Source organism: Acanthisitta chloris, unplaced genomic scaffold (assembly GCF_000695815.1).
Source record: "Acanthisitta chloris isolate BGI_N310 unplaced genomic scaffold, ASM69581v1 scaffold28222, whole genome shotgun sequence".
Taxonomy (NCBI): domain Eukaryota; kingdom Metazoa; phylum Chordata; class Aves; order Passeriformes; family Acanthisittidae; genus Acanthisitta; species Acanthisitta chloris.
In genome coordinates, this window is record NW_008662620.1 from 3,513 (window position 1) to 26,897 (window position 23,385).

The 23,385-nt window shown below is 42.9% G+C and overlaps 1 protein-coding gene across 1 annotated transcript in view; it reads left to right on the top strand.

Moving 5' to 3' along the window:
* The first annotated feature begins 318 nt into the window (after nucleotides 1-318).
* Nucleotides 319-23,385, top strand: part of SPRED2 (sprouty-related, EVH1 domain containing 2) — a 24,019-nt gene continuing 952 nt past the window's right edge. Inside the window, exons 1-4 of the mRNA XM_009070672.1 lie at nucleotides 319-489; nucleotides 1,813-1,981; nucleotides 4,928-4,992; nucleotides 23,144-23,293. Coding sequence (XP_009068920.1) covers nucleotides 346-489; nucleotides 1,813-1,981; nucleotides 4,928-4,992; nucleotides 23,144-23,293 — 528 coding nt within the window. The 5' untranslated portion in view covers nucleotides 319-345. The remainder of the gene's footprint in view (nucleotides 490-1,812; nucleotides 1,982-4,927; nucleotides 4,993-23,143; nucleotides 23,294-23,385) is intronic.

Sequence of the window (23,385 nt, forward strand, 5' to 3'; positions counted from 1 at the left end):
GCTCATCCTACTCTCTTAGGCCCTGTTCCTAGCTGCATGAGGGAAAGTGTGTCAGGGACCATGGGTTGTTGGATCTGTATGTTGACATCTGAAAACCCAACGAGTTCATTCCTTGCTGTTTGATGGATCTCTTTCTTATGGTGGCTTGAGTGGTCCAGGCCATCCATCATTGAGGTGGACCTCCATCCTGGGCAGCAACTCTTCTGTTGGGTCAGCCTAGTGCTGTCTAAATACCGCCCTCAAGAAGAATGCTCTGATGCCACTGTGTGATGCTCACAAAAAGTTCTGGTTTTGTTTTGTTACTATTGCAGTGACAGCTATATTGTGCGAGTCAAAGCTGTGGTTATGACCCGAGATGACTCCAGTGGGGGATGGTTGCCGCAAGAAGGAGGAGGTCTCAGTAGAGTTGGCGTCTGCAAGGTCACGTACCCGGAGGGCAATGGAAGAAGTGGATTTCTAATCCATGGTGAAAGGCAGAAAGACAAACTGGTAATAGACCCTAATTCAACTTTTGTCTGTTCTTATAATGAGAATTATCCCAAATCTATTGCTATTGTATTCTTGTGCAAGTGGGTTTTTTAAACGTAAAAAACAGGCATGTGCAGATAATACCAGATTGGACAAGAGAAGCCCATCCTCATCTAGAATTGCCATCCTTTGCTATCTAGGTTGGCGTGCTGCCACCTGGAAGGAGCCAGGTAAATTTTTGACATCCACGTGCAAAGTTCCCCTTTGAATGAAAGAGGGCCTGTGTTTTTCCCTTTTTTTATTTTTTTTTTTTAAATTCCCTAAGACCTAGCGGGGGTAAGTGAGAAGTGAATTGAAGTGTAAAGAACTCATGAAGCCAGTCACATTGCCCTGAGTAATGCAGCTCAAGCCTTTTAAAAGAGCCATGAATTATTTATGCTGCATGCCGTTCAAGGTTTGAACAAGCTGAGTGAGAATATGAAGACAAGTTGTCTCTTATGAATTGACACACTCGGTTTCTCCTGGTAGCTGTTTATCTAAAAGGGAGCTCTCTTCTTTCCCCACACAAATCAAATTAATAAAGCCTTTTCCTGATTTCCAGGGACTATTTTAGATGTTATAGTTTATCTTGTTTTTATATATTTGATTATTCTGAAATCCACTCCTGTGAAGATATGGGCTATCTTAAAAATAATGCTCCCTGCACAGGCTCAAAAAATGCATTATTTGAATCAGAAGTGATCTTGCTTTCAAAAAGACCAGTGTTCTAAAGATGTTTCAATTGTAGTTTGTCTTTTGCAATACTATTTTGCTTAGGATGGATTTTTTTACATTATTGTGTTTTGGGTGGATGGAGTAAGACGAGACAGGCCATTCCTGTTCTCCCTGAGCATCACCCTAGAGATGGTTTTTGGCACAGCAGAGCTTGAGATGAGTGTCTGGCAGGGGGTGAACAATCCGAAAAAGGTGAGAGGAGTGTTGCAGCATCTCCTAAATCTACTGATGGTGGATAAAATTTCTGTTGCACAAAATTAATGAGGGAAGAAGTTCTACCTCCACCTGAGCCCCTGCTGGCTTTAACCTGTGTCATGCTGGGTCTGGGTCCAAAATAGGCTCCAGGGGTAGGGAACAAGTGCCTACTCAAAGCACAAGCACAAGATCAGTATGCAGTGGTTATGAGAACAATTACAGTGTCTGGTGTTTATTAGTCATCGTTTGGTAGGGAAGGATGTTCCCCTGCGCGAGGCATGACGTGCTTTTGGGTCTGGCCTGAGACAGTGCCGGCTGTGTCCTTGGGGTGGGAAAAATGACTTTGCTCCTCTTTTGGGGCTCATGCCCTCCCAGGTGGTGCTGGAATGCTTTGTGAAGAAGGACCTGGTGTACACAAAGGCAAACCCCACCTTCCACCATTGGAAAGTTGACAACAGAAAGTTTGGGCTCACTTTCCAAAGCCCCGCCGACGCTCGAGCCTTTGACAGAGGAGTGAGGAAAGCCATCGAGGACCTCATTGAAGGTAGCGTGGAGGTGGACACTTCCATCCTTGGAAGAGTGGGGAAGGGGTTTGAGTCAGGGAGCTGATAAGAGGGATGGGTTTAAAATCAGTTCTTGGGCTTGGACACCTTTTGTGCACATGTCCAAGTGTAACTGGGTGCTTACCCCCTTCAGCTTTTAAGAACTGAGTTTTCTCATCCCTTAAGGAGATGAGGTGTTTCAGTCCCAAGTATTTTTCAATGCCATCTGTCCAGACTTCCCCCGCTTACTTACCATTGTTTGTTATTACTGCTTTTTTTGATAGGCTTGATTTTCACACTAGTGATGGCAATTCAGACAGCTCAGGCTCTTTTTTATGTGCAGTTGAAACTCATTTTATTGAGTCTTTGTTAAATCATAGGATTAATTCTTGCCTGGAGTTGAATAAAACTTTGGGTTTCTTTTGGTTTTATTTTTGCAGTAATTAGTTCTGTCTGCATCCTCTTAGTTGGATGGTAGTTCTTGAAGACTTTGTTGTGTTTGGGGTGTTATTTTTTTTTAATTCTGTAAAAAATGCATTTGAATTGCCTGTGCTTTGAAGTTGTCATAAATTTTTCTTTTTCACATTTCATTGCAGTCATGCAATCATAATGCAGCTATAATTCAGTTGTACTTTATTTTAATGAAATTTGATTCTTCATGGGGTTTTTTTTCCTTGAATTTTTTTTTTTAAACCATGCCACTTTATGGTAGGGACTTACCTGGTCAAAAGTATTTTGCCCTCTCACTCAGCCTGTCTGGAATATTGATATCATTTTTTGAGTATACTGAGTCAAATACATGTACAGATGTGTATTTTTTTTGTGGACATTTGTTCCATTAGTCACCTTAATGTTCTGGGTGCCCTGTCCTTGCTTTAACATAGAAATGGTATGTACTGAGAGGAAATCAGTTCCCCAGGTCTGCTTGCTGATAAATACCTCATCAGTTAGAGGAAGGATGCCCAAGTAGTTATTCATTTGCTTTTTTTCTGTGCCATCAACATGAAGAAATTACACCTAGGCTTTCTGCTTGCTTCTTGCTAAAATTGTGAAGCATTTTAAGTCATAAAAGTGATGTTTTATTTAGGTGGCATGGGATTGTGCAAAGTGTCAAAGAGAGGATAACTCAGCTGTATTGAGTAGTATTTTGGAGATGCCAGTACTTGGCAACTCCTGTTTTGCTCTTTTGGATCCATTTTACTGTGGAGGTATTTAAAATCAAGTTCTGCTTTATCTCAGATACTTCAAAATCAGCAAATCTATATTTATCCCATTAACAGTACAGGCTGATCCTCATGAATGTGTTCCTCCTTAACTTCCAAATAAGGCTTTCTGAATGAAAAACAATAACTGGCTCATGCACACACAGCATCAGGCAGTGGATTTCATTTATTGTTCATTCTTTCTTCACATACTTGATCAAATTTAGCAGATAATATTAAAACACAGCTAGCTGTGCATTCAGAACTTCACAAAATCACTGCTTTCTTGTTAATATTTAACTGGTAGTTTGTTCCTTGTAGCTTCAGAAATTTGGTGCACCAGTACAGAAATCCTGTGCAGCTCTGCAGAGCATCAGGGATGTTTTAATTTTAAAGCTAATGTAGCAAATGGCACGAATGTTTCCACATTACTCAGTGTTTTAAGTGGGCTTTCGCACTTAGCTCTGCACATCTCCGTGATGATGCAACTGAGAGCAGCCAAGGCTGGTGCTGATAGCATTATATAAAACACATTATTTTAACAAATTTCCAGAATGAAGGCGGTACAAACCGTTCAACTATTTTGGTTAGGGCTGTGATGTGGCTGTAATTCCGTTTAACAGTGGGCTTACATCAAAAAAATAGACTTTTGATTTGGGATTTCTCTCCCCCCATCTTGCTGCACCCACCCTCCTTGGCAGGCTCATGGGGAGTGAAGCCAGCGAGGAAGGTGATCTGGGATCCTTGGGTATAGGGAGAGGGGTCACCCCCTTCTAGATACAGCAGAAATGTACTGGCAAGTCCAGAGATGGCATGTGCCACCATCCCTGAAGCCTTTCTGCAATGTGGGTGCCAACTAGGCTCCTGAGTGGCTCCAGAGGGCGTCGCCCACGGAGTGAGGAAAGAGGTGGGAGGAAGGCTTTTTAATATGCTTTCCCACTTTTCCAGAAGATTGCTGTGTAACTAATGAAAATTGCACCCCAATATTTTGCTCTTGTCTATGTTTTCATACATATGAATTCCCTTCAAATCATAGAATCATCAAGGTTGGAAGAGACCTTTAAGATCATCAAGTCCAACCATCCACCCAGCACTACCACTGTAACTCCTAAACCCTATCACCCAGTGCCACATCCAGACACCTCTTAAACACCTCTGGGATGGTGATTCTACCACCTCCCTGGGCAACCTCTTCCAGTGCCTGATGAAACACTTGGCTTACGTGGGACAGGGTGGTTCTTTGGGAAATAGCTGATAACAGAGAAGACCTTTGCAGTATATAATAACTTCCAAAATCAGAAGAAAAAATTCTAATCTAACTCTTAATTGTCAAGCAAGGTTAATTTTTTTAAATAAAAGGTTATTTTTCTCCCCAGATTTAGGGAATAAGTGAAGAATAACTCATATATGGTTTCCTGACAGCTGAGGATCTAGCCTCAAGCAGTGATTAGTACATAGCTTTACCATTCTTCAGAAATTAAAGTCTTCTGTAATTGAAAATGGTAACTGCTATTTTTAACATCGTTAATTAGCACTGGCAGCCACACAGTTGCATTTCAAGAAACACTCAGATTTTACCTTTCCAACCCAGCTACCACCAGAGGGGTTTTTCTTTCTTAATTTGAGCCATTCTTTTACACATCTACAACACACAAATTTCAGAGAATCCAAACGTTTACCAGCCTAATAAAAAAAATTGCATGGGGATATCATGTGTTCAAAAAGCTGTTGGTTTTCTTTTTCTAGGATCTACGACTTCCTCATCCACCCTTCATAACGAGGCTGAGGTTGGCGATGATGATGTCTTCACTGTAAGTACATGTCACCCAAGGTAGTTCCTGTTTATGCTCAGGTTACATGGTCAAGTTAGAAAGGGTTTTGCTTTTTATGCCTCAGGGTTGGCTTTCAGCCTCCACCATGTTTGGCCAGTGGGCATGTTTTATTTGACAGAAGTATATCCTCTGCAGAATGTGAAGCATTGGGTTTTTGTTGGCCTTCCATCACCACGTGAAAAGCAGGGCAGATGATGTCAGGGGCTAGAACTGACGAAATAATCACCCTCAGATATCCTGTGGCTTAGTCTGAGTAGCGCACACACCTCTTTAATACCTTGCTCTGTCCTTGAGAAGCTTCCTACAATCTCAAGTAGGTGGCTGCTACTAAGGTACATACTTGAGGAAATAAGATTTTGAATCGCAGTTGTTAACAAAAGCCAGCTTTAAGGGTGTTTCACCTATACATGAAACTTTAAAAGTTCAAACAAGTGTTTGTCAGGTGAAGGAAGATCCAGTAGTGTACCATGTACCTAACCAGCAGTGACTTAAATAGGAGTGAGTTGCTTGTGGTTAGTTTGTGGTATTGTCTAAAATGAATTTTGGAGCTTTGCTGAAACAGAAGCTGCTACTCTGACACACTTGAAAGTAAAAAATAAAAAAACCTGTCAAGTGAAATCTGAAATTGTGACTCTGATCAGGGCTGTTCATGGGCTGAAAACAAGATGCTTACAATGAATACTATGTCTTGTTAAATTTATTTGCTCATCTTAGATTGCAGTCCCCCATGTGCATGTACACATACATTAGTTATATGATAAACGCCCTCCTTTCCCATGGGGCCTGAATGGCAGGAGGGTGAAAGGTGGGACATCATCAGTGCAGCAGCAGCAAGCTCAAAGCTGTCTTTCACATGCCTCCCTGGATTGCTAGGGTAAACGAGGGAAAAATGAGTACAAACATCAAGGTGTTTGAAAATGGGTACCAGGAAGCACCAGTAGCCAAAAGGTGTTTTTGAGGGTGATGTTTCACCAGTATGGGACCAGATCAGGTTCCCTGCTGTGTTTTGACCGAGTCCTCCCCACGCCTGGCATGTCCTCCACATCTGTCCTTTTGTCATGGCTTAGGGAGACAAACAACAGCAGGCAGGGTTAAAAGGTGACTTCCTGCACTCCACAGCAAAACTATCATTAGCAGCTGCTTCCCAACTACCTGCCAGAAGTGATTTATAGGCACTGGGATGGGACAGACCTGGGGGGAGACCCACGCGGAGCCAGAGCCATTTACCAATATGTGCTGTTTTGTTCCCAAATTCACCGGATGCGCTGTGCTCTGCTGGGGATGGACGATTGCTCTGGATATGTGTGTGGCTCTTCCGTGCTCGTCAGAAGGGGGATGACTGTCAAAATGTGCCTTGTGTGGGTGTGTGCCAGCTCTCGCTGGGTTAGGAATGGGAATATTCTGTGTTTAAGCAGTGAAAAGTAGCCTGTGGAAACAGGAGAGGATATTTTTGTTAAAATCCAACCGGATGGTGTTTAGGGATCGGGGAGTGCTTCTAAATTTCTCCACAAACAGTCTTGAGGTTGAGTGTTGATTTTTAAACTGGTAAGATTCTTTTTACCAGAAGCTAGAACTCATTGCCTTTAAGTAGGTGTTCTTTTACATTGGAAAAGTTGGATAAATGGTGCTCCAGCTGCGTCAGTCACTCAAACTCCTGTGTTCAAATTGAAGACCCAAAACTGCAAGGGATTTTTCCTACCTACTTCACCCCATGGAGGTGACAGGTAATGTGCAGATGTTCATGGGTAGGACGCTTGATGGAGAAGGAGGAATAAGCTGTTTAATAGCATTATCAAGGAGGGAAGCCTCAGCAGCAGTCGACATCTAATTGGGATCTGGGGGTATGAGTTGTGCTCTGCCTGGCAGCATGCTCTGTGTGGTTTTGTGATCTCCAGACTGCAAAAGGGACTTCACTGATGGTGGTACCTTGCATGGTGCTGTTAGTCAAGCTGTCACATCAGGGTGTGTGTGTTGTCATACTCCAGAAATAAGGCTTTACAGGCATCTGTTTCCCCAATATTGTTTTTTGCTTTCCTGGGATGAAGTCTCTTATTTTCCTGCAGTCCTTACGCTCTACGAAGCTCTCAACTTCCTCTTTTTCTGGTAGGTTATCATGGAGTATGAAGTCTGCATAAGCCAGAAATAACATACTGAGGCATGGAGGGGTTTAAAACTGGAAGAAACTGATAAGGCTGTGAAATGTTTTGGTTTTACCCTTCTGTTTCATTCTTTCTTTGCATATCTTTTTTGACTTGCCTATCATAGTCCATTTGGTCATTCTTGCAAGCAAAACTTCTCTACAGCTTTCTATAAACTCTTGTCCAGCCACAGCAGTGGTTTTTTTGGGTTTGGGGCTTTTTCTCCCTCTGTTTTAAAGAGAAAGTACATTTGTTCTTTTTTATTTCCTAAGGTAGTTATTAAAATCTTCACAGTCCTCCCCCTCTCCCACACATGCATGAATAAACTTAACTGTGTGCGGCAGAATTTTCAAAAGCATCTGCATGATTGAGTCATTTAATCAGTCACTTACCCATCTCTGAAAATCCCAGTCCTTGCTGCTACACTGCTGCCTCAAATATTTGGCCCGAGGTCCTGCTTTCCTTGAAGATGCTTCAATCTGTTCAACCACAGGGGTTGAAAATGTCACATTTCTTAGGCTGGTTTGTGACCAACCACCCTGACTTTATCTTGCACCCATATTTGCACCAGCATTATGGTCTCAGCTTTAAAACCACCGCCCTCATCACATACAGCTGTGACCTTGATACAGCTGTTGGATATTGATTGACACAGGGCTTTGATAATGTCCCTGATCCTGTTAGCTCTCATACTGCTCCATGGGATGAAGACTTTGTGCATATTTTTGTTTGTGCAACTTGTGCATCATCAGTTTGGTTTATTCCTCAGCCAGCATGCAGCCCTTCCAGGCATCCAGCAAATTACTTTCATGGAGAAGAGAAGGTTTGCCCCAGAGGTAGAGCTCTCCTTCAGGCTTAGTGGAGGATCATTTTCTTGTACCAGAAGGTGGATTTTTTTGTTTTGTTTCAAGGGGGTGAATTGCCTGCAGCTGTGGCTGTGTGAGCATTTGCTTGGTGTGAGTAGCCTTATCTCCTCCCATCACTGTAACTTGCAGTGCCAAGATGACAATTTGGCCAGCAGTACCCTGCCCCATCCCTCTTTCTGAAGCATGGGTTATGTCTTTAAGAACAGGACTCCACCAACTAATACTTTTCCTGTGGCTTAGACCTACAATAAACTCCTGTTCTGAAATTCATACCTGAAGTGGCAGAAAACAAGTATATAGAAGTAAATGTCACTGACTTGAGTTGAAAAATGCTTATTTCTAAAATGAAATCTCTATTTAGAAGGTTTAACAATATGTAGTTGTGTTTCTTTAATTTCAGTTCCTCAGTAGAACCCATAAATGTTTTCCATATGTTAGCAAATAAATTTCTCCTGTCTTGTACATTATAAATCGTCCTCTCAAGAGATGCAATCTGAGTAAGACTAGCCATCCGTTCTGTCTCCATTGGGGGAAGCACTGCCATTGCAATGGGCTGAGATTGTTCTGTTTGTCTTCAGCCAGCCAGCCTGCATCTTCAGCCTTCTTCAATTAACATTCACTTCAGAAATAACATTTAATACAGACTGAATGTATTCTGTAGTTCCATAGCCACAGAATTTGTCATATAATTGTGTTCTTGTGTAAAATTTTTTCATTAATTTACACTTTTACTTTCAATTACAGATAATAATCCCACATGACCACGAAGTGAAAAATGTGAATTGAGTCCAAGGAAAAAAGGTCAATGTCTTCCAGAGTCTGCAGAGTGCCTGAAATGGTCTCTTTTAGTATCCCATCTGAAAAAGCAGAGGTGTTTGTTCCGAAACCTTATGACCAGTTCAGCTGAAACACCACTCGTGTTTTTCAGATAAATCTGCAGCCTTGTGCCTGCTTTAGTGCTAAAGAAAGGACTCCCACTGGCAGGAGGAGCAGCAGCTCCCATGTTGGTTCTGGTTTGTGACCCTAAAAATGACTGCAGTCTCCTTCTGGGTTAGAGGGAATATAAGGGAGGAAACAGCAAAACTCAACCTTATTAAGATTGATGTGCATGTTACAGTTACAGCTGTTTCATGTAATCGGTAATAATTGTTTTTAAATCCTAGTTTTTGTTCAAAATGAGACTTGCAGAATTTTTCAGGTAGAGCAGGTGTGATTTAGAGGTGCATGGCTGAGCTACACAGTTGAGTTTCAAGGCACCTACACTCCATCCATTGCTTCTCTTGCTGACTCCTGACTAAAAGCTTCTTTACCTTGGTTCCCAGCCACAAGACAGGGAAAAAGTTCTGCTTTATTAAGGTGATATGGACAGATCTTGCTGCCTCCGCTTTTCTTCTTGGGCTTCCAGCAGAAGTCTTCAGACTCAAGTTTTCACCACCAAGTTGTATATTTGGAGCAATCCTGTGCCTCTCGTGCCTTTTTCTCAGCATGAAGGTGGGTTCCTGTGCTCAGGAATGTTTGAGTTAGGAAGTTTGTTATATGGCTTGGATGCTGCTGGCAGTCGTTTTGGAGACAGACACAATTACCCATTCTCCACCAGAGCAGTGCACATTGGGGCAGATGTTAGCATATTACAGTCCTTGCATCTCTTCTGCTTTCCTAATTAAAAAAACCAGATTTCTCCCTGCTGCCTTTCCATGAAACCTTTTCTCTACTTTCATCTCCCATGTGGGCCTCAAGTGTGTTACAGCCTCACTATTAAAATTTACAAGATTTATGTTAGTTAGATAAACAATAAATCTAATTAATTTTTTTTTTGCTGGCCTGGTTGTTTCCTATTCAGATGGTTCTTTTAAAGAATAACTGTAGGGTTTTTTTCTGTAAAGTAGACATGTAGAAACCCTGTCCCAAATACTTTGGAATATATTTGTAAGTTCTGTGTGATTCTGGAGCATCTCTCATCCCACCCCTCTATGGAAAATGATGTTGCTGAGAGTGGAGAAGCAGTGAGTTGCAAGATATGTTTCTGTCAGGAGTTGTGCTGAGTGATTGAGAAGCCACAAGAGCTAGGCTAGAGTAACAGAAAGGAAAAATACCTTTTGGAGGAGCAGCGCTCTCTATGGGGATGATGGAGTTGTCAGAGCAAGCTTTGTTTGCTCTGTGAGTCTGAGCAAAGCAACGGGATTGTTAGAGCAAAAGGACTCAATGGCCTTACTTCTGTTGTCCTTCCTGCCCAGCACCCAGCGGTGCTGTGTGTGGATGGCCAAAGGGTTCATTGCTGCTGGCCACATCCTCTGATGTCTGGATTTTGGGCTTGCACTGTGAACCACAGCTATTCTAATTCTGATTTTAAAAGGAAAAAAATAAAAATACTTGCCAAGAAGAGAGAAATTCACACGCAGAAACCAGCAGGCTCAAATCCCTCCCTCAAAAAAATTAATTGCTGGCTTTGACCAATGAACTGGACTAAGACTTACTCATGCTCTTTTATAGCTGAGTCTGCCCAAGTTCCACACAGTGCTCTGGACAACTGTGCCCGGCACTTGAACAGTCAGTGCAACACCACCTCAGCGTGGGGTCTGAGCACGGCTCTCACTCTTCACACTTCTGCACTGAGAAATCTGCCTCAATCTGTTCCAACAGGCTGACTACCGAGGTAGTCCTGAAGGTTGAAGTCATTGGTTTATCTGTAGTTTAATTGGAGGTTTCTTCTTCATCCCGTTAATCGCAGGGTGTATCAGGTTTTCAGTGGAATTCTTCTTGCCTGTGTGCCAGGGGTCAGAAGGCAGGAGAGATGCCACTAAAATGGCCGTGAATATCCAGCTATTTTAAGGCTAGCTGCTTTTTATTCCTTTCTTCTTTTTTGGGGAGGTTTACTTTGCCCACACAAATTCATGTCACTCAATGGCAATGGATACTGATGCTCAAAGAGATTTTTCAGTAGGGAAGGTCAAATGGAAAGTTTTTTCTCTGGCTGTGAGGTTTATTTTCTAGTGTTATATTTCTTCCTTTCTTTCAGGACCTCCTGTTTCTTTCAAGTGATGCTGGAAATTCACCTGCTTATTTTTTTACTCTCTACCAATACAAGGAAGCTGTACTCACTGTTAATTTAATACTATTGCCTCTGAAACAGAGGTATCATCTGGGATGGAAGCTGCTTTTTTTCCTTAAGTCCTTCAGAACTGTGGGGGCAATTACTATCTGCTTCAGCCTATAGATTGTCCTTGCTTACTCACAGCCTGTCATCTGGACAGAAGGAAATATGAAAATCACTGTGGTGTTGAGGTACACAGAACATAACATTATTTATTCTTGTGTATGTAACAGATTCATGAGATGTAAGTGAAGTGAAGAGCTCAGGGGAGCTAATGGGAGAGAGATTCATGGGGTAAATTTGAAGCTCTATTTGCTGCCTCTAAAAGAAAGGAGGGGGCATGGGGATCTTGCACAATCTATGTATTGCTTTATTGTATTTATCATGTTACTCTTTTTTGCTTTTGTGTCACACTGATGGGCAAAGCATGCTTTTCTTGCTGCAGATCAGGAATAGGCAGTTCAGCACAGTTCCCAAATGCACTGAACTTCAGTTGCTTTGGCACTGTATCACCCAAAGTGAGTTAAGAATAAGAAGAACAAATTATTAAACAGAAAATATCTGTATTTCTATCAGGTATTCCAAGTTTCGTTGTCATGTAGTTTTTATGCAGCTAATTATAGCAGTGACTGGGATGTGTTGAGCTACTTTGCTGAGGGTAAGCAATTTTTCTTGTCAAAATTCTTCCTCTCAAGACCATTTTTGTAGTGTATTTTCTGGCTCTCTACTGTTCCCACATAGAAACACAGTTGGTCGTGCACTGGGATTGGGATATATCCTGCAGGAAACGGAAATTTGATCTGCTGTGGTGGAAGTTTCCTTATAGCTGCATCTTGCCAGAACTTGTGTTGTAATTTGTGCACCAGTTAAGTATTGAGATTTGTTCAGTTTGTCCCAGCAGTTCAAAGGAGATTTTTGTCTTCTTCTCCTCTTGGTTTGTTTGTTTATTTCTTTCTCTGTCTTATTAATGCACATTATTCCCTTTCTCTGTGCTTAAATGATGATATGGTAGCATATTTTAGTGTGCCTGCTCTTCAGATTTTATACTCTATTAATAATTTTTGTTATGTATAACCAGACTTGCATTCATTTAAGTAATCTTCAGATTCCTGAAAGCCTTGTTTTCTTATAAGGCTTTGGGATGAGAAGGGTCACCAGCAAACCTGTCTGTAGGATTCCTGGTCCAGAGATGACTTGACCAGTGTCTCTCTATCTGTACTTTCTAGCTGGTGAATTTGTGATCAGAGTGCATTGTAGCACCATTTCGCACTTGCAACCAACTAGCTGCATGTTTGCCTTCTCAAAAAATAATTTGGCTGTGTAGTAAATGTACTTAAACTATGTGATGAGTTAAAGTGTGAAGCTGTTTATGAGCGTGTTCCCTTTTAATTCATCTGGAGCCGAATGCTCTAGTTCGTTTGTGTGTTTAAGGCATGAATGTGTCAGAAACAAAACATAGCCAAGATGAAATTGCCATTCCTTAACATAGAGTAAAATGGAGGGGGGAAGGATTTTATTATTTATTTATTTATTTTTACTTTTGCTTTTGTTCAGCCATGGTTCCCAGGGCATTTCTTTGGCATTATGTAAGGAGGGTCTGATTTGAGTGAAAAACAAGTTATTTTCCAGCCAGCTCGGTTCCCCCACCTTGCTTCTTGCAGCACAGCCATGCCAAGATTGGAGCTGATGTGGGGGAGCAGGGTTTGGGGTTGCAGGAGTTATTTTAGCACCTATGTGAAACCACAGCCGACGGATGCAACTTGTCTGATGCATCTTTAGCCTTCTCAGCAGAGCAGAGAGGCTCCTCCATCCCCCTTTTACTAACACAACTCACCCCGTGCTGAGCCAGCCCAGGGAAGTGAACCAAAAACTAGCCCTGTAAAAGAAAGCGAATACTTTTCCGGTGGTTTAGCTCCTGGAGCCAGCTTGCTGTAGGGCTGGAAAAGCAGAAGTGCTGGCTTAAGGGAAACTGTAAGACTTAATGGACTAAGTGGGCAGCAGAAAACCTCTGCCACTCCACTAATACTCATCCTGCCACCTGAAATTCATCACATACCCCAGGGCCTGGATACAGGGCTTTCTCTAAGACCTTTGCTGTGCTTGTGCCAGTGGTGCAGGTAAAGTGGTTCTTGCATTCATGTCTGAGGCTGGTTGAGGGTTTATGGCATTTTCCTCCTTCATGTTGCTGCTGTGAAATTTATCCTTCAGTTGAGACAAGGAGGCGACAGGATAGCTGAGGTGGAGTCTGGGGGTGTGTTATGGCCAAATGCATGGTTTTACCTTGTAAATACTTGAATGATATAACTACAGTTTCCATGAGATTCCTTCTTTCATCTGAGCCTTCCAAGCGTATAGTCCTTTCTTTCAGCCACGGGGTGCTTGAAAATTTCACAAAGACAGAAAATAGCCTTTTTTCCCCCCCATTTTTTAATACTCAGCCTAAGGAAGTGGCTTTCAGCAAACAGCTATAGTTGTAAGCTAGTCTCTCTGGCCCTGCCTTGGAAAAAACCTCTTTGTCCCAGGAGGAGGCACCAGGGACTCCGCGTGGATTTGGGGCATCTGGTCTGGCCCCGGGCGCTGCTTCTGAAGGTGACGGCAGAGTGGACCCAGCTCGGGGTGTAAACACTGCTGGAAGGAGACAGCCTTGGCCGGAGGGCAGTGGTGATCGGCAGCTTCCTGTTCTGCAGCAGAGAGGATTTGGGAGTGGCTGCCTGGCACACACCCCGGGGGGATGCGGCGCTGCAGCAGCGGGCGAAGCTGTGCTCGCCCTCGGCATCCCACACTCTCCCTGCCCAACTTAGAGAGGGGGAGAGAATTTGTCTCCTGGTGCTGAGCTGGAGTATCCGTCTCGGCAGTGATCTGAAGGGAGCTGAGTTGGAACCATGGAGCAAATTACTTTGCCCTTCTCTTCGCGCAGAAGCCTGTAATTTCCACGTGCTGTTTAAACACTAGCAAATCTTACTTGAATCTATTGTCTCATGTAACAGGTAGAAAAGAAAAACAAAACCAAAAAGCCACAGAGTTGAGGCTACCTGGAGTGTGCACCTCAGTTTTGCCTGTCTAACCAGAATTTGGTTGCATCCTTTCAAATGTTTGGGGTTTTGTTTTTTGGTTTGGGTTTGTTTGGGGATTTTTAAATTTTGTTTGGAGGTTCTTTTTTCAGAGCATTTAGAAAGGAAAAGGAGGAGTTTGTTGAAGCTTAGCACTGAAACATGCTTTTACGTGAGGCTTCAAGATTTTCTATTAAATTGGCAGCCTCCCCCTTCACCCCTTTAAAGAATGAAAAAAACCCAACCCACAACCTTCTGACTGACAAAATACTGCAGGGTGGTGCCCCCCCTGTCCCAGGTATGTGTTTGGTAGTAACTGAGGATGAGCAACAGAGTACACGAGTCAAAATGGACCTCTACCCAGTACAGAAATGCATTATAAAAAAATGCATCTAAACAGCCCTGTTTCCTTCCCTCACCTGCCTAATGTGTTTTGCCAAGGGTCTGCTTGCCCTGTATCTCATAAATATTTTACAAAAATGAAACCAGAAGTGATTATAGGAAGCAGTTTTTCTGTCTCTGGCTCTGTCTGCAAAGGGAGAAGAAAGGTAGAAGTAAATAAGTACCATCACAATTTTAAGTGGAGCCTGACATATTTGCAGTGCATGTGAAGAGGGTATTTTAAAAGTTTGCATCAGCTGTTGTTCTATTTTGGTGATAAATTCCAGCTAAAATAATGTGGATGCTCATAACTGTGTGAATAAATGACCCCTAACTGACTTCTTAAAATATCGTATCAGTCTGCTGTGGGAAGTTTGCATTTAACTGAGTTATTTCCCCTCTGTGTGTAACATGGTGTATTATATAGGAGGAGTACTGCTGAATTTAGAGGCTGCAGTATTGAATTTGTACATAGCAAAGGCATTCATGATAGATTAGGTGCATCAATTCTTTTAGCTTGGCTAATTTAATTTTTCTTTCCTCCTAATATTGTTTCCTTCCCACCTCCTTGAAAACTTGGAAATTGAGATTAAGTGGTGAGTTCCGTGGAGCCATTTGTTCCCAGCTGTGTTCAGCAGCAGTGCAGGCTCCTGCCATCCCCTGTACATGTCCAGTGTTTAACACCCACCTCTGGACTTTCCTCCTGAATTTCCTAGCATACTTACCCACCTTGCAAAAGGAAGGCTTTTCGGCAGCATTGTATGTGCTAAGTTAGCACCTGAAAATTAGGAACTAGTACTATCCAAATTAGTTGCATCTATGCTGATGGCAAGCAGGTCAAAGACAGAAGACTTTAAAGAGGAACTGACACCCATCTCCCTCTCCAGCCTCCCCCTACCCGCATCACCTGGAGACCGTCTTGAGCCACCACATGGATGGTCAACTGCAGTCAGGGAAAAATGATTTGGGGTTGTACTCTTATGGTCCTCCACCCACACATGCCCACAGAGCAGGTGATGTGACTTGTGGGAGGGAGAAGCAGTGGCCATCACCTCCCTACAGCAGTACAGACCTTGGTGGTCGTTCTCATGGCCTTAGCAGAGAGAGGACAGCTATGGTAATATGGCTAGTGTTAGTTGTTAGAGGAGGGAGACTTTGTTAATCTTTGCAGAGCTGCATGATCACAAATATTGAACAGCTGGTCATCACAACAATGCTGTGATCTGCACCAAGATGTCACTTCCAAGGCATAAACAGATTAACAGAGCCTTTTGTGCAGGAAAAAAAAAAAAAGAAAAGCCTGTCTCAATCCCTACGTGGTTTTAAGCAAGTAGTTAGTTTAAACAGTTCCCAAGTTTAGGTACAAAGATCCTGTGGTAGCAGTGTAGCTCATCTCAGCATGGAGAAATCCAGTCGGCACGGCATGCAGGAGTTACAGGAATGAAGAAAACGTGTGAGTCCTGGTAAGGAGAGGCTCTCTGGACTGGCAAGGATGTGGGTGCCTTGTGGGTGGACAGAGCCACTCCATTCTCACCACTGTAGTGTGAGATTGCTCTGCCGGGGGGAGCAGCCCTAGTAGCTGGGGCTTGTCATTTGGGTTTTTTCCCCTTATAACATTCTGGTTTTCCCTTGTAAGTACCTGATGCAAAGGCTTTTCCTTCCATTGAGGTGGTGATATGGGAAGGAAATGTTGTGTGGACCCACTCATAGCCTCTGGTCCTGTGCCGAGTCTGAGCAAAATGGGGTACTGTCTTACTTCAGTCCTCCCCTGACTTTTGCAGACATTTCACTTCGTGTCTGTTCAAAAGCCTGCTCTTGCAGAGATGTATGTGGCAAGTAGTGGAATAGGAAAATCTCACCAAGGTTTCCCCCTTACCACATCAGAGTGTTTGCCATATCATTTAACCATGTCTGGTTCTCATATATTATTTTTACTCCTCGAAATGAGCTGTTAAACCACATCTGTTGTCCATGCAGAACTGACTGATGATGCCAGAATCAGGTTGAGCAGGAGTTTAATGGAGATGATCTTGTGCACCAAATTTTTATAAATGTTCCTTAAGTTTTGCTGCCTTCAACCAGCGCAGCCACCAGCATCTTTCTGACTCTAAAAGCTATAACCACAAAAGTTTAAAATAAGAAAAGGTAGCAGGAGAACTAGCTAGCTTTCTGCACTTTATATTGGTATTTGTGTAAGGAATGACTAGAAAACAGTCCAGACATTTGCAAAATTCTAGTCCTTTTCTGGTATTAGAAAAGTCTGAATCCATGCCTGTTGTAAAGGTTGTGTAGAGCAAATTTGTCTTTGTACTGGAATGTGTTCTAACATGATGCTTTTCCTTCAGGCTCTATGCTAAGAAGAACTAGGTTCAGCTCCAGCCATCCTCAGTGGATGAGAGTGGCAAAATGTTTCAAAAAACTTATGAAAGCAATTTTCTGCTATACAATTTCTGTCTTGTCTTCAGCGATAGGAAACAAACAGAAATTTGACAAAAGCATTTTCTTTCATGGCTTTATTTCACCATGACAAATTAAAAGCCTGTGCTCGGGAGACAGGAGTCTCAAATCTTAAAATCATTTTCACACTGAACCTTTTTCTTAATACTTGGATAATCTAAGCTCCCTTTGAAATGGACTGTCATGAGTATACAGGGCACACTCAGAGGTGGATGGAAAATGTCAGATGTTTCCTTTGCTAAATTTCTTGAGAGGAAAAGATGCTTTGAGACAAAAATTAGGATTTGTACTGTTCTGCTCTCTGTGAAATTCAGAAGTGCTGTATCTCTTTAGGCTTTAAAAAAAAATAAGCTGGAGGGGAAAGGAAGGACTTTTTCTGGTCTGGCAAGATTAAGCTGAGGGAGTTCTGGGAGACTATATTTTATCTTAATTTCTTTGGAAGGTGGAAGTTTCTTTGCCATGCATCCGAAATAACTCTGACTTCCGCTTTGTGAAGTTCCTGAACAGCGGAAGCTCTGCAGATAAGCTTCAGGCCAGCGTTGAGCACGGTATCACTCCCTCGCTGCACTGTTTCACTGGCTTTATCGTTTTTCCTTTCTGTGTTGATAGCACAGCTGTGCCTTCCTGTATTCCAGCAAATGGAAAGGGTCAAGTGAAGAAGAGCTGGCTTGTGCTAGGGCTCCCAAGGGACTGCACCTGGGCAGAGCACACCCAGGGCTCCAGCTGCCTGCGGGGAGCTCATGGCAGGGGTCTGCGCCAGAGGTGGTCGAGCTGTGGCAGGGGAGGATGCATCTCACTGGCTGTCATTTTTCCAGGCTCATGCTCAAGCCATGAATTGGTGGGGAGCTGAGTTTCTTGCCCTGGGAATGGTGGGATGGGCTCCTCTTTAACACGTCCAGGCTTCCTGAACCCAGGAGCTGCTGTGAGGAGCTCTGACTGTTGCAGAAGGCTGCCTTGGTAAAGACAAGACCTTAAGCTCTCCCCTAGGTTTTGCATTTCCATGCTGTGTGTCAACAGTCCCTCTTGGATCTGGGTGATTGAATGGGCAGGCAGTGGGAGAGGAGCAAAGTGGGGTGTGGCAATAGAGAGCAGGTTGGCCAGGCTGCCATGGGCTTTCAATTCCTTTAGGACCATTACTTGCAAAACCAGTTGTTCAGCATCACGATACTTCTGTTCCCCCTTGTACTCTCTGCCTCATGTAACCATTATAATCCTAGAGAGAGAGGAAAAAAATCCCCATCTTGTCTTGCTTGTCCCACAATTATTTTTGACAGCAAGTTTGGGAATGCTTTAGCTGGCTGAGAGCACTTCTGGAAGTTTGAAGTGACAGAGCTCCATAATTTCCCTCTGGCAACCAATTTCTGACAAGCTGCTACAGATTGTATTGCTTCAAAATTCTGAGAGGAATCTTTCTTTTTTTGTAGTCACCCCTGGGTGTTGCATCACACAGAGTGAGCCTATTCTGTGAAGCCATTAGAGGCAAGGTGATCAGTCCAGTTCAGGAGCAGGAGAAGGCTTCTTTTTCTCATAGTTTTCTGATAGATGCTTATCTATACTGATTACTTAGGTGTCTAATTAGCCTTCTTGTGTAACAAATCCATTTCAATGAGAAGTAAACTGCAGTAAATGATTAACATAATCTTCTATACTAATGACTAGGGTGTTTTAATTTAATGAGTCACTTCTGCAAGTCTGAGGGGGAAACAAGGACACATTTTTCCTTTTCTAAATTACCACAGTGCCATCATTTGTCTGTAGAAGCCCAGTGTTGTTCCTTAAAGCAGCCATACCACACATGCAGTACGTGTGCTTGTTCAGATACGTGCAGCTCACTTGCAACAGGAAATATGTTGCACAGGTTTTATAAAATTACTCTTTTGGTCATGGTTAATGATTTTGTTATCTGAGCAGTGAAACCACAAGTCTTTGCAACTGCCACAGCAATCGCAGAGCCTTAGTATGTGCAGCACAAATGTCTTTAATTGAGCATTTGAGGGCGTGTTGAAACAGAGTTTCTTATCAGACTCCCTGTTCCAACAACTTTAGTTTTGGGTTCATTTCTCTTATGTGGCTACTGGGCATGTTTTCAATACCAAAATGCTGGAGCTGGATTGGTTTCAACAGGTTTTAAAAGAAGACAGTGTTTCTCTGACAGACCAGTGACTCCATGGTTTGGGACCTGATTTTCCATCGGTGAAATAGCCTGGCTCTGGAGACCATGTCCTTTCTAGATGTATTCCTGTAGGTGAGTGTGTTGTATTTGGATGACTTCCAGCAAACCTCTCATGTCTCCACCCTCCACCATCCTCTCCAAAATTTTCACTGCTATGCTGGTGATAGAAAAATCCCAGGCAAGAGCCAGTCATGTCGTGGGGGACAGAAGTTGTTCCCCACTTTGCTCGGTGACAAAGTCTTGCCCTCATTTGTTCTTAGTGGCACTTGGCTGAAGATATGTGTGCCTCTTCTTTGAGAACGTGCCTAATTTTTGCTGGTCACCAAGTCCAGGTTCAGTCCCAGTGGAGTGGTATTGAGAGATCAGTACACTTTTGAAGAGCTGAGGAGTCATCATGCCTCTGATCCTTGGTCACTTATTTTCTTCTGAGGGTTTCCCTATGGCTTCTGGAACCACGTTTTAACTGTGAGCACTGTCAGAAGTACCTCCTTCTGTCTGAACTTTTTCCGAGCCTGTTCCAGTGAATGCCTCGTGATCTTCTTTTCTGAAGGATACTAAAATAATAATCTCTTCCTGGTCCCATGGGACTCACAATTCAGTAGACTTCTCTTCCCATCTTCATGGTTGCTTCCATGATCTCTTTTCCAGGCTGGAGAGACCCAGGCTATTTAGTTGACTGTTGCTGGGAAGCTGTCCCACATCCTCTATTGTCCTGTGAGCTTCCCATGGTGGAAATACCCTTACTGACACACAGTGGAAGGGGGGCCAGGTCCGCAGACAGATTGGGAAGGCACAACAGATAGATGCAGTGCCTTGGTGATCATCTTTGCTGCTGCTGCAGCTTTGTTCTCAGCTGTTGCTGAGCCATCACTGTCACAGAGCTGCCTGTTTTGATCCCAAGATCTCTTTCCTGACCAGCAGTAACTGGCTCAGAGTGCATCAGTGTACATATCAGATCATGGTGTTTACATCATGTTGCACTTTAGAGGTAATTATGTTTGGGGATTTTTTACCATCCAATCTCTCAGCATTATGAGATTCTTGAGCAAGTTTTCAGGGTCAGCTTTCGTTTTGACTTCCTTGAATAACTTGTTTCATTAGAAATCTGTATCATCTTGTTCGCCTCAGATCATTGAGTATGCTCACCAGCACTGGTGAGGATCCTGTGGGCGTCATTAGTGACCTTCTGCTTGGGGGAGTGGTATTTTCTATATTTATTTGTTTTTACTCAATCTTCAGCCCATTCATTCATATGTGTCAAGAGCTCTCTTCTCCTATGGAAGTTTGAAGCTTCAGTGAGGGACCCAGTTGAAAAGTAACAGTGCTTATCCCAGCTGACAGTCAGCAAGGTCAGCAAAGTCTGCAGACACTGCATTTTATCAACCAGCTGCCTTTAGTGTAACCAACCAGGAGTCAGCATGAACTTCTGTATGGACAAGTGAGCAGAGACCTAGTCTCAGATAGCTTGCTTTCCCCTTTCTGGGTGCTTAGAGTAAGTATTTGTGTTGGCAGACTGCCCCTCTAATCTGAGGACATTGAATGTGGAAATGCAGCAATTTTTAATTGGGTAAAAGCGGAGACCAGAGCTGCAGCCTCTGTGGTATGCTGCAAACAGGTTTTATAGCCATGTCAACACATGTGAAGGAGAGGCTTGGTTGCCCTGATGGGTCTAAAGGAGAAGAAGGTGTGGAGGAAAGCAAAGGTAGATAGATACAAATCAGGCAAGATAAAAATCGCTACAACCTCTTTTCCAGTTGCCTGTTGCAGAAATATTGCCTTCCCCAAGAGGCAGCAAATAGCACACTGCTTGGAGGGCTGGTTATAGCTCCCAGCTGCCCTGCTGAGATTATCTAGGAGTTATATCCAGTTTGGGTGGGATTTTTATTTTCATCTAGGACAGTGAGGGAATTACAGGACAGTATGTGCAACCACCTCCAGTTGGGTAATTTTCCCAGGCTTCACTGTTTTGACCACGAGTCCTACTGGCTGGCACCACACCGCTTTTAAGGCTCTGCCTCTTTCTTGGTTCATGTCAGTCAAAGTTTAACTTCGAGAACAGGCTAAGGCTGCCCAAACTGTGGGTTATGTGCCTTTCTGTTGTTCTGAGAAGCTTAAATTACAGCTCAGCATCTTGGTCTGCACCACATACAGCTCTGCAGGAAAGTACTCGTATGAGTACCAGTGTGGCTGTTGTAACTAAATCCTAACTCTTCTCAGGTTTTTCAAACAGACTCTAAGCTTAATAATATTAAGTATTTGTAGAAGCTGCTAATTTTCATTTGAAATGTCCCCAGAATGTGCTAGATACTGTAGGGTTAGAAGCACAACAAGGGTTTAAACCCCAGCCTGAATATTGATGCAGTTACATTTTAGAGGTGTTGTTAACTATGTTAAGAGTTGATCTGCCTCTACATACTCATTTTTAAAAACAACCTAAATAAACACATGCCTTAAAAGTCTGTTCCTATGGGTGGGTCAGCCATTCAAAACTCATCCTGCTTGTTGTACCTCTCAGATAACCCAGCCTGGCTTTACATCACACTGCAAACATCTGTATGTTTGCTTTCAACAAAGTAACTTGGGAGTTCAGTGCTCTTTAAGTGCTATACCAGTTAAAGAGAACCAATGTCTATTTTTGCATTGTAATGCTTGAAGGCGTTCTCACCTTCGGACAGAGTCTTGCAGAGCGTTGTTTTCAGAATAAACAAATGTCCACAATGAGGGTTCTTGTATTCTTGGAGCAAGAAATGTGTCTAGTACGAGTCATTGAAAAATAATATTTAGAGAGTGCATTCTTGACAAGGAGAGAAGGTTTTTCAGGTAAAACAAGTCTTCTACTACTACTGATAGAACTCTTCTCCACCCTTGAGGTCTCTAGCTAACTATTGTGGCAAATGGAAACCTTTCCCTGGGACATGTAGTCTTGTTAGTTGGGGGTGGGAGTATGGAGATTTTTCTTATTTCAAAGCACCAATGTTTTAGTCCAGTGCAATGCTACAGCTGTTCTGATCATTGTCTATGGAGGCTCTTTTTCCTGCTCTTGGTTTGTTGGTGCATTTAATAGCTGCCATTGATATTCATGGAAATACAAAAAAAGCCCAAAATCTAGAAACAGAATTAATGGGCAAAATCCTGAATGTCTGGATATTGTATGGCAACTATTTAAACCAGGGAAGGACTATGGGGAGATGATGGCTAAGACTGGTACCCCACTCTGTATTTCTGCAGAAGGAGAAATACATATGTTAAGAAGACACAGGTATTGGCAACAGCATGTTACTGCATGATATTTCACCCTTTCATGATCATCGTTGCATAATGATGTAACTAATTAACCTAAAAAAAGTGCTCATTGTGAGCCAGGAATGTATAAAAACACAAGTAATGTTCATTGCACATTAGAAATTGATGACAAAACAAGAGAGGGAAAAAATGCTTTTAAAGGAAAGCTGATTATTCAAGTAGCCTGTGATGAACTAGAATTCAGTGTGCGTTTGGAGAACGTGTAAAGGTTAACAAAACTGCAAGTATTTTTGTAGCCTGGGTAACTGGTGGGGTACATCCTGGGCACAGAGATGCTCTGTCTGAGCCCACAGGACTTAACACGACTGCGTCATTTGATGGAGTTTAACTTTGCTCTTCAGAGGTAGCTTCTGGCGTGAACACTCATCGTCACACCGTGCCCAGGATAATAAATAACATGCCAAGCGAATACAAGTGGTGTTGGTGAATATGTCATGGGCAGGCTATGGCATATTATTTTTCCATGTGTGTGGCGACAGCTTTTATGGCCTGGCAACAGATCTGCCTCTTTCAAGTATTTTACTTGAAACTTTATGAAGCCTCCAGCCATCAGGTGTTGCCAATACTGCAGGTGTGCACAAAGTTGGTGAGTGGCAAAACATCTCTTAATACCATGTGCAGCAACAGCTGAATGTATGACTATTTTTTTCCCCCCTTTCCATCTGAAACAGAATGCTACAGATAGCTCCTCCAACTCCTCTCAGAAAAGGGAACAGCCTGTGCGAACTCTGGCTTCTCCTGCATCCTGCGAACATCGAAGAATTTGCACTCGTGGACACCTTCACGACCATTATAGCTCTGACCACTACCATCTAGAACAAGTAAGGTTTCTTCCCAGTGTTGCTACCTAAAGGTCTGTGTCTGCCAGAGCTAAGACATGTTTGGTTTTCCCCCACATCCCTGAAAGACACCT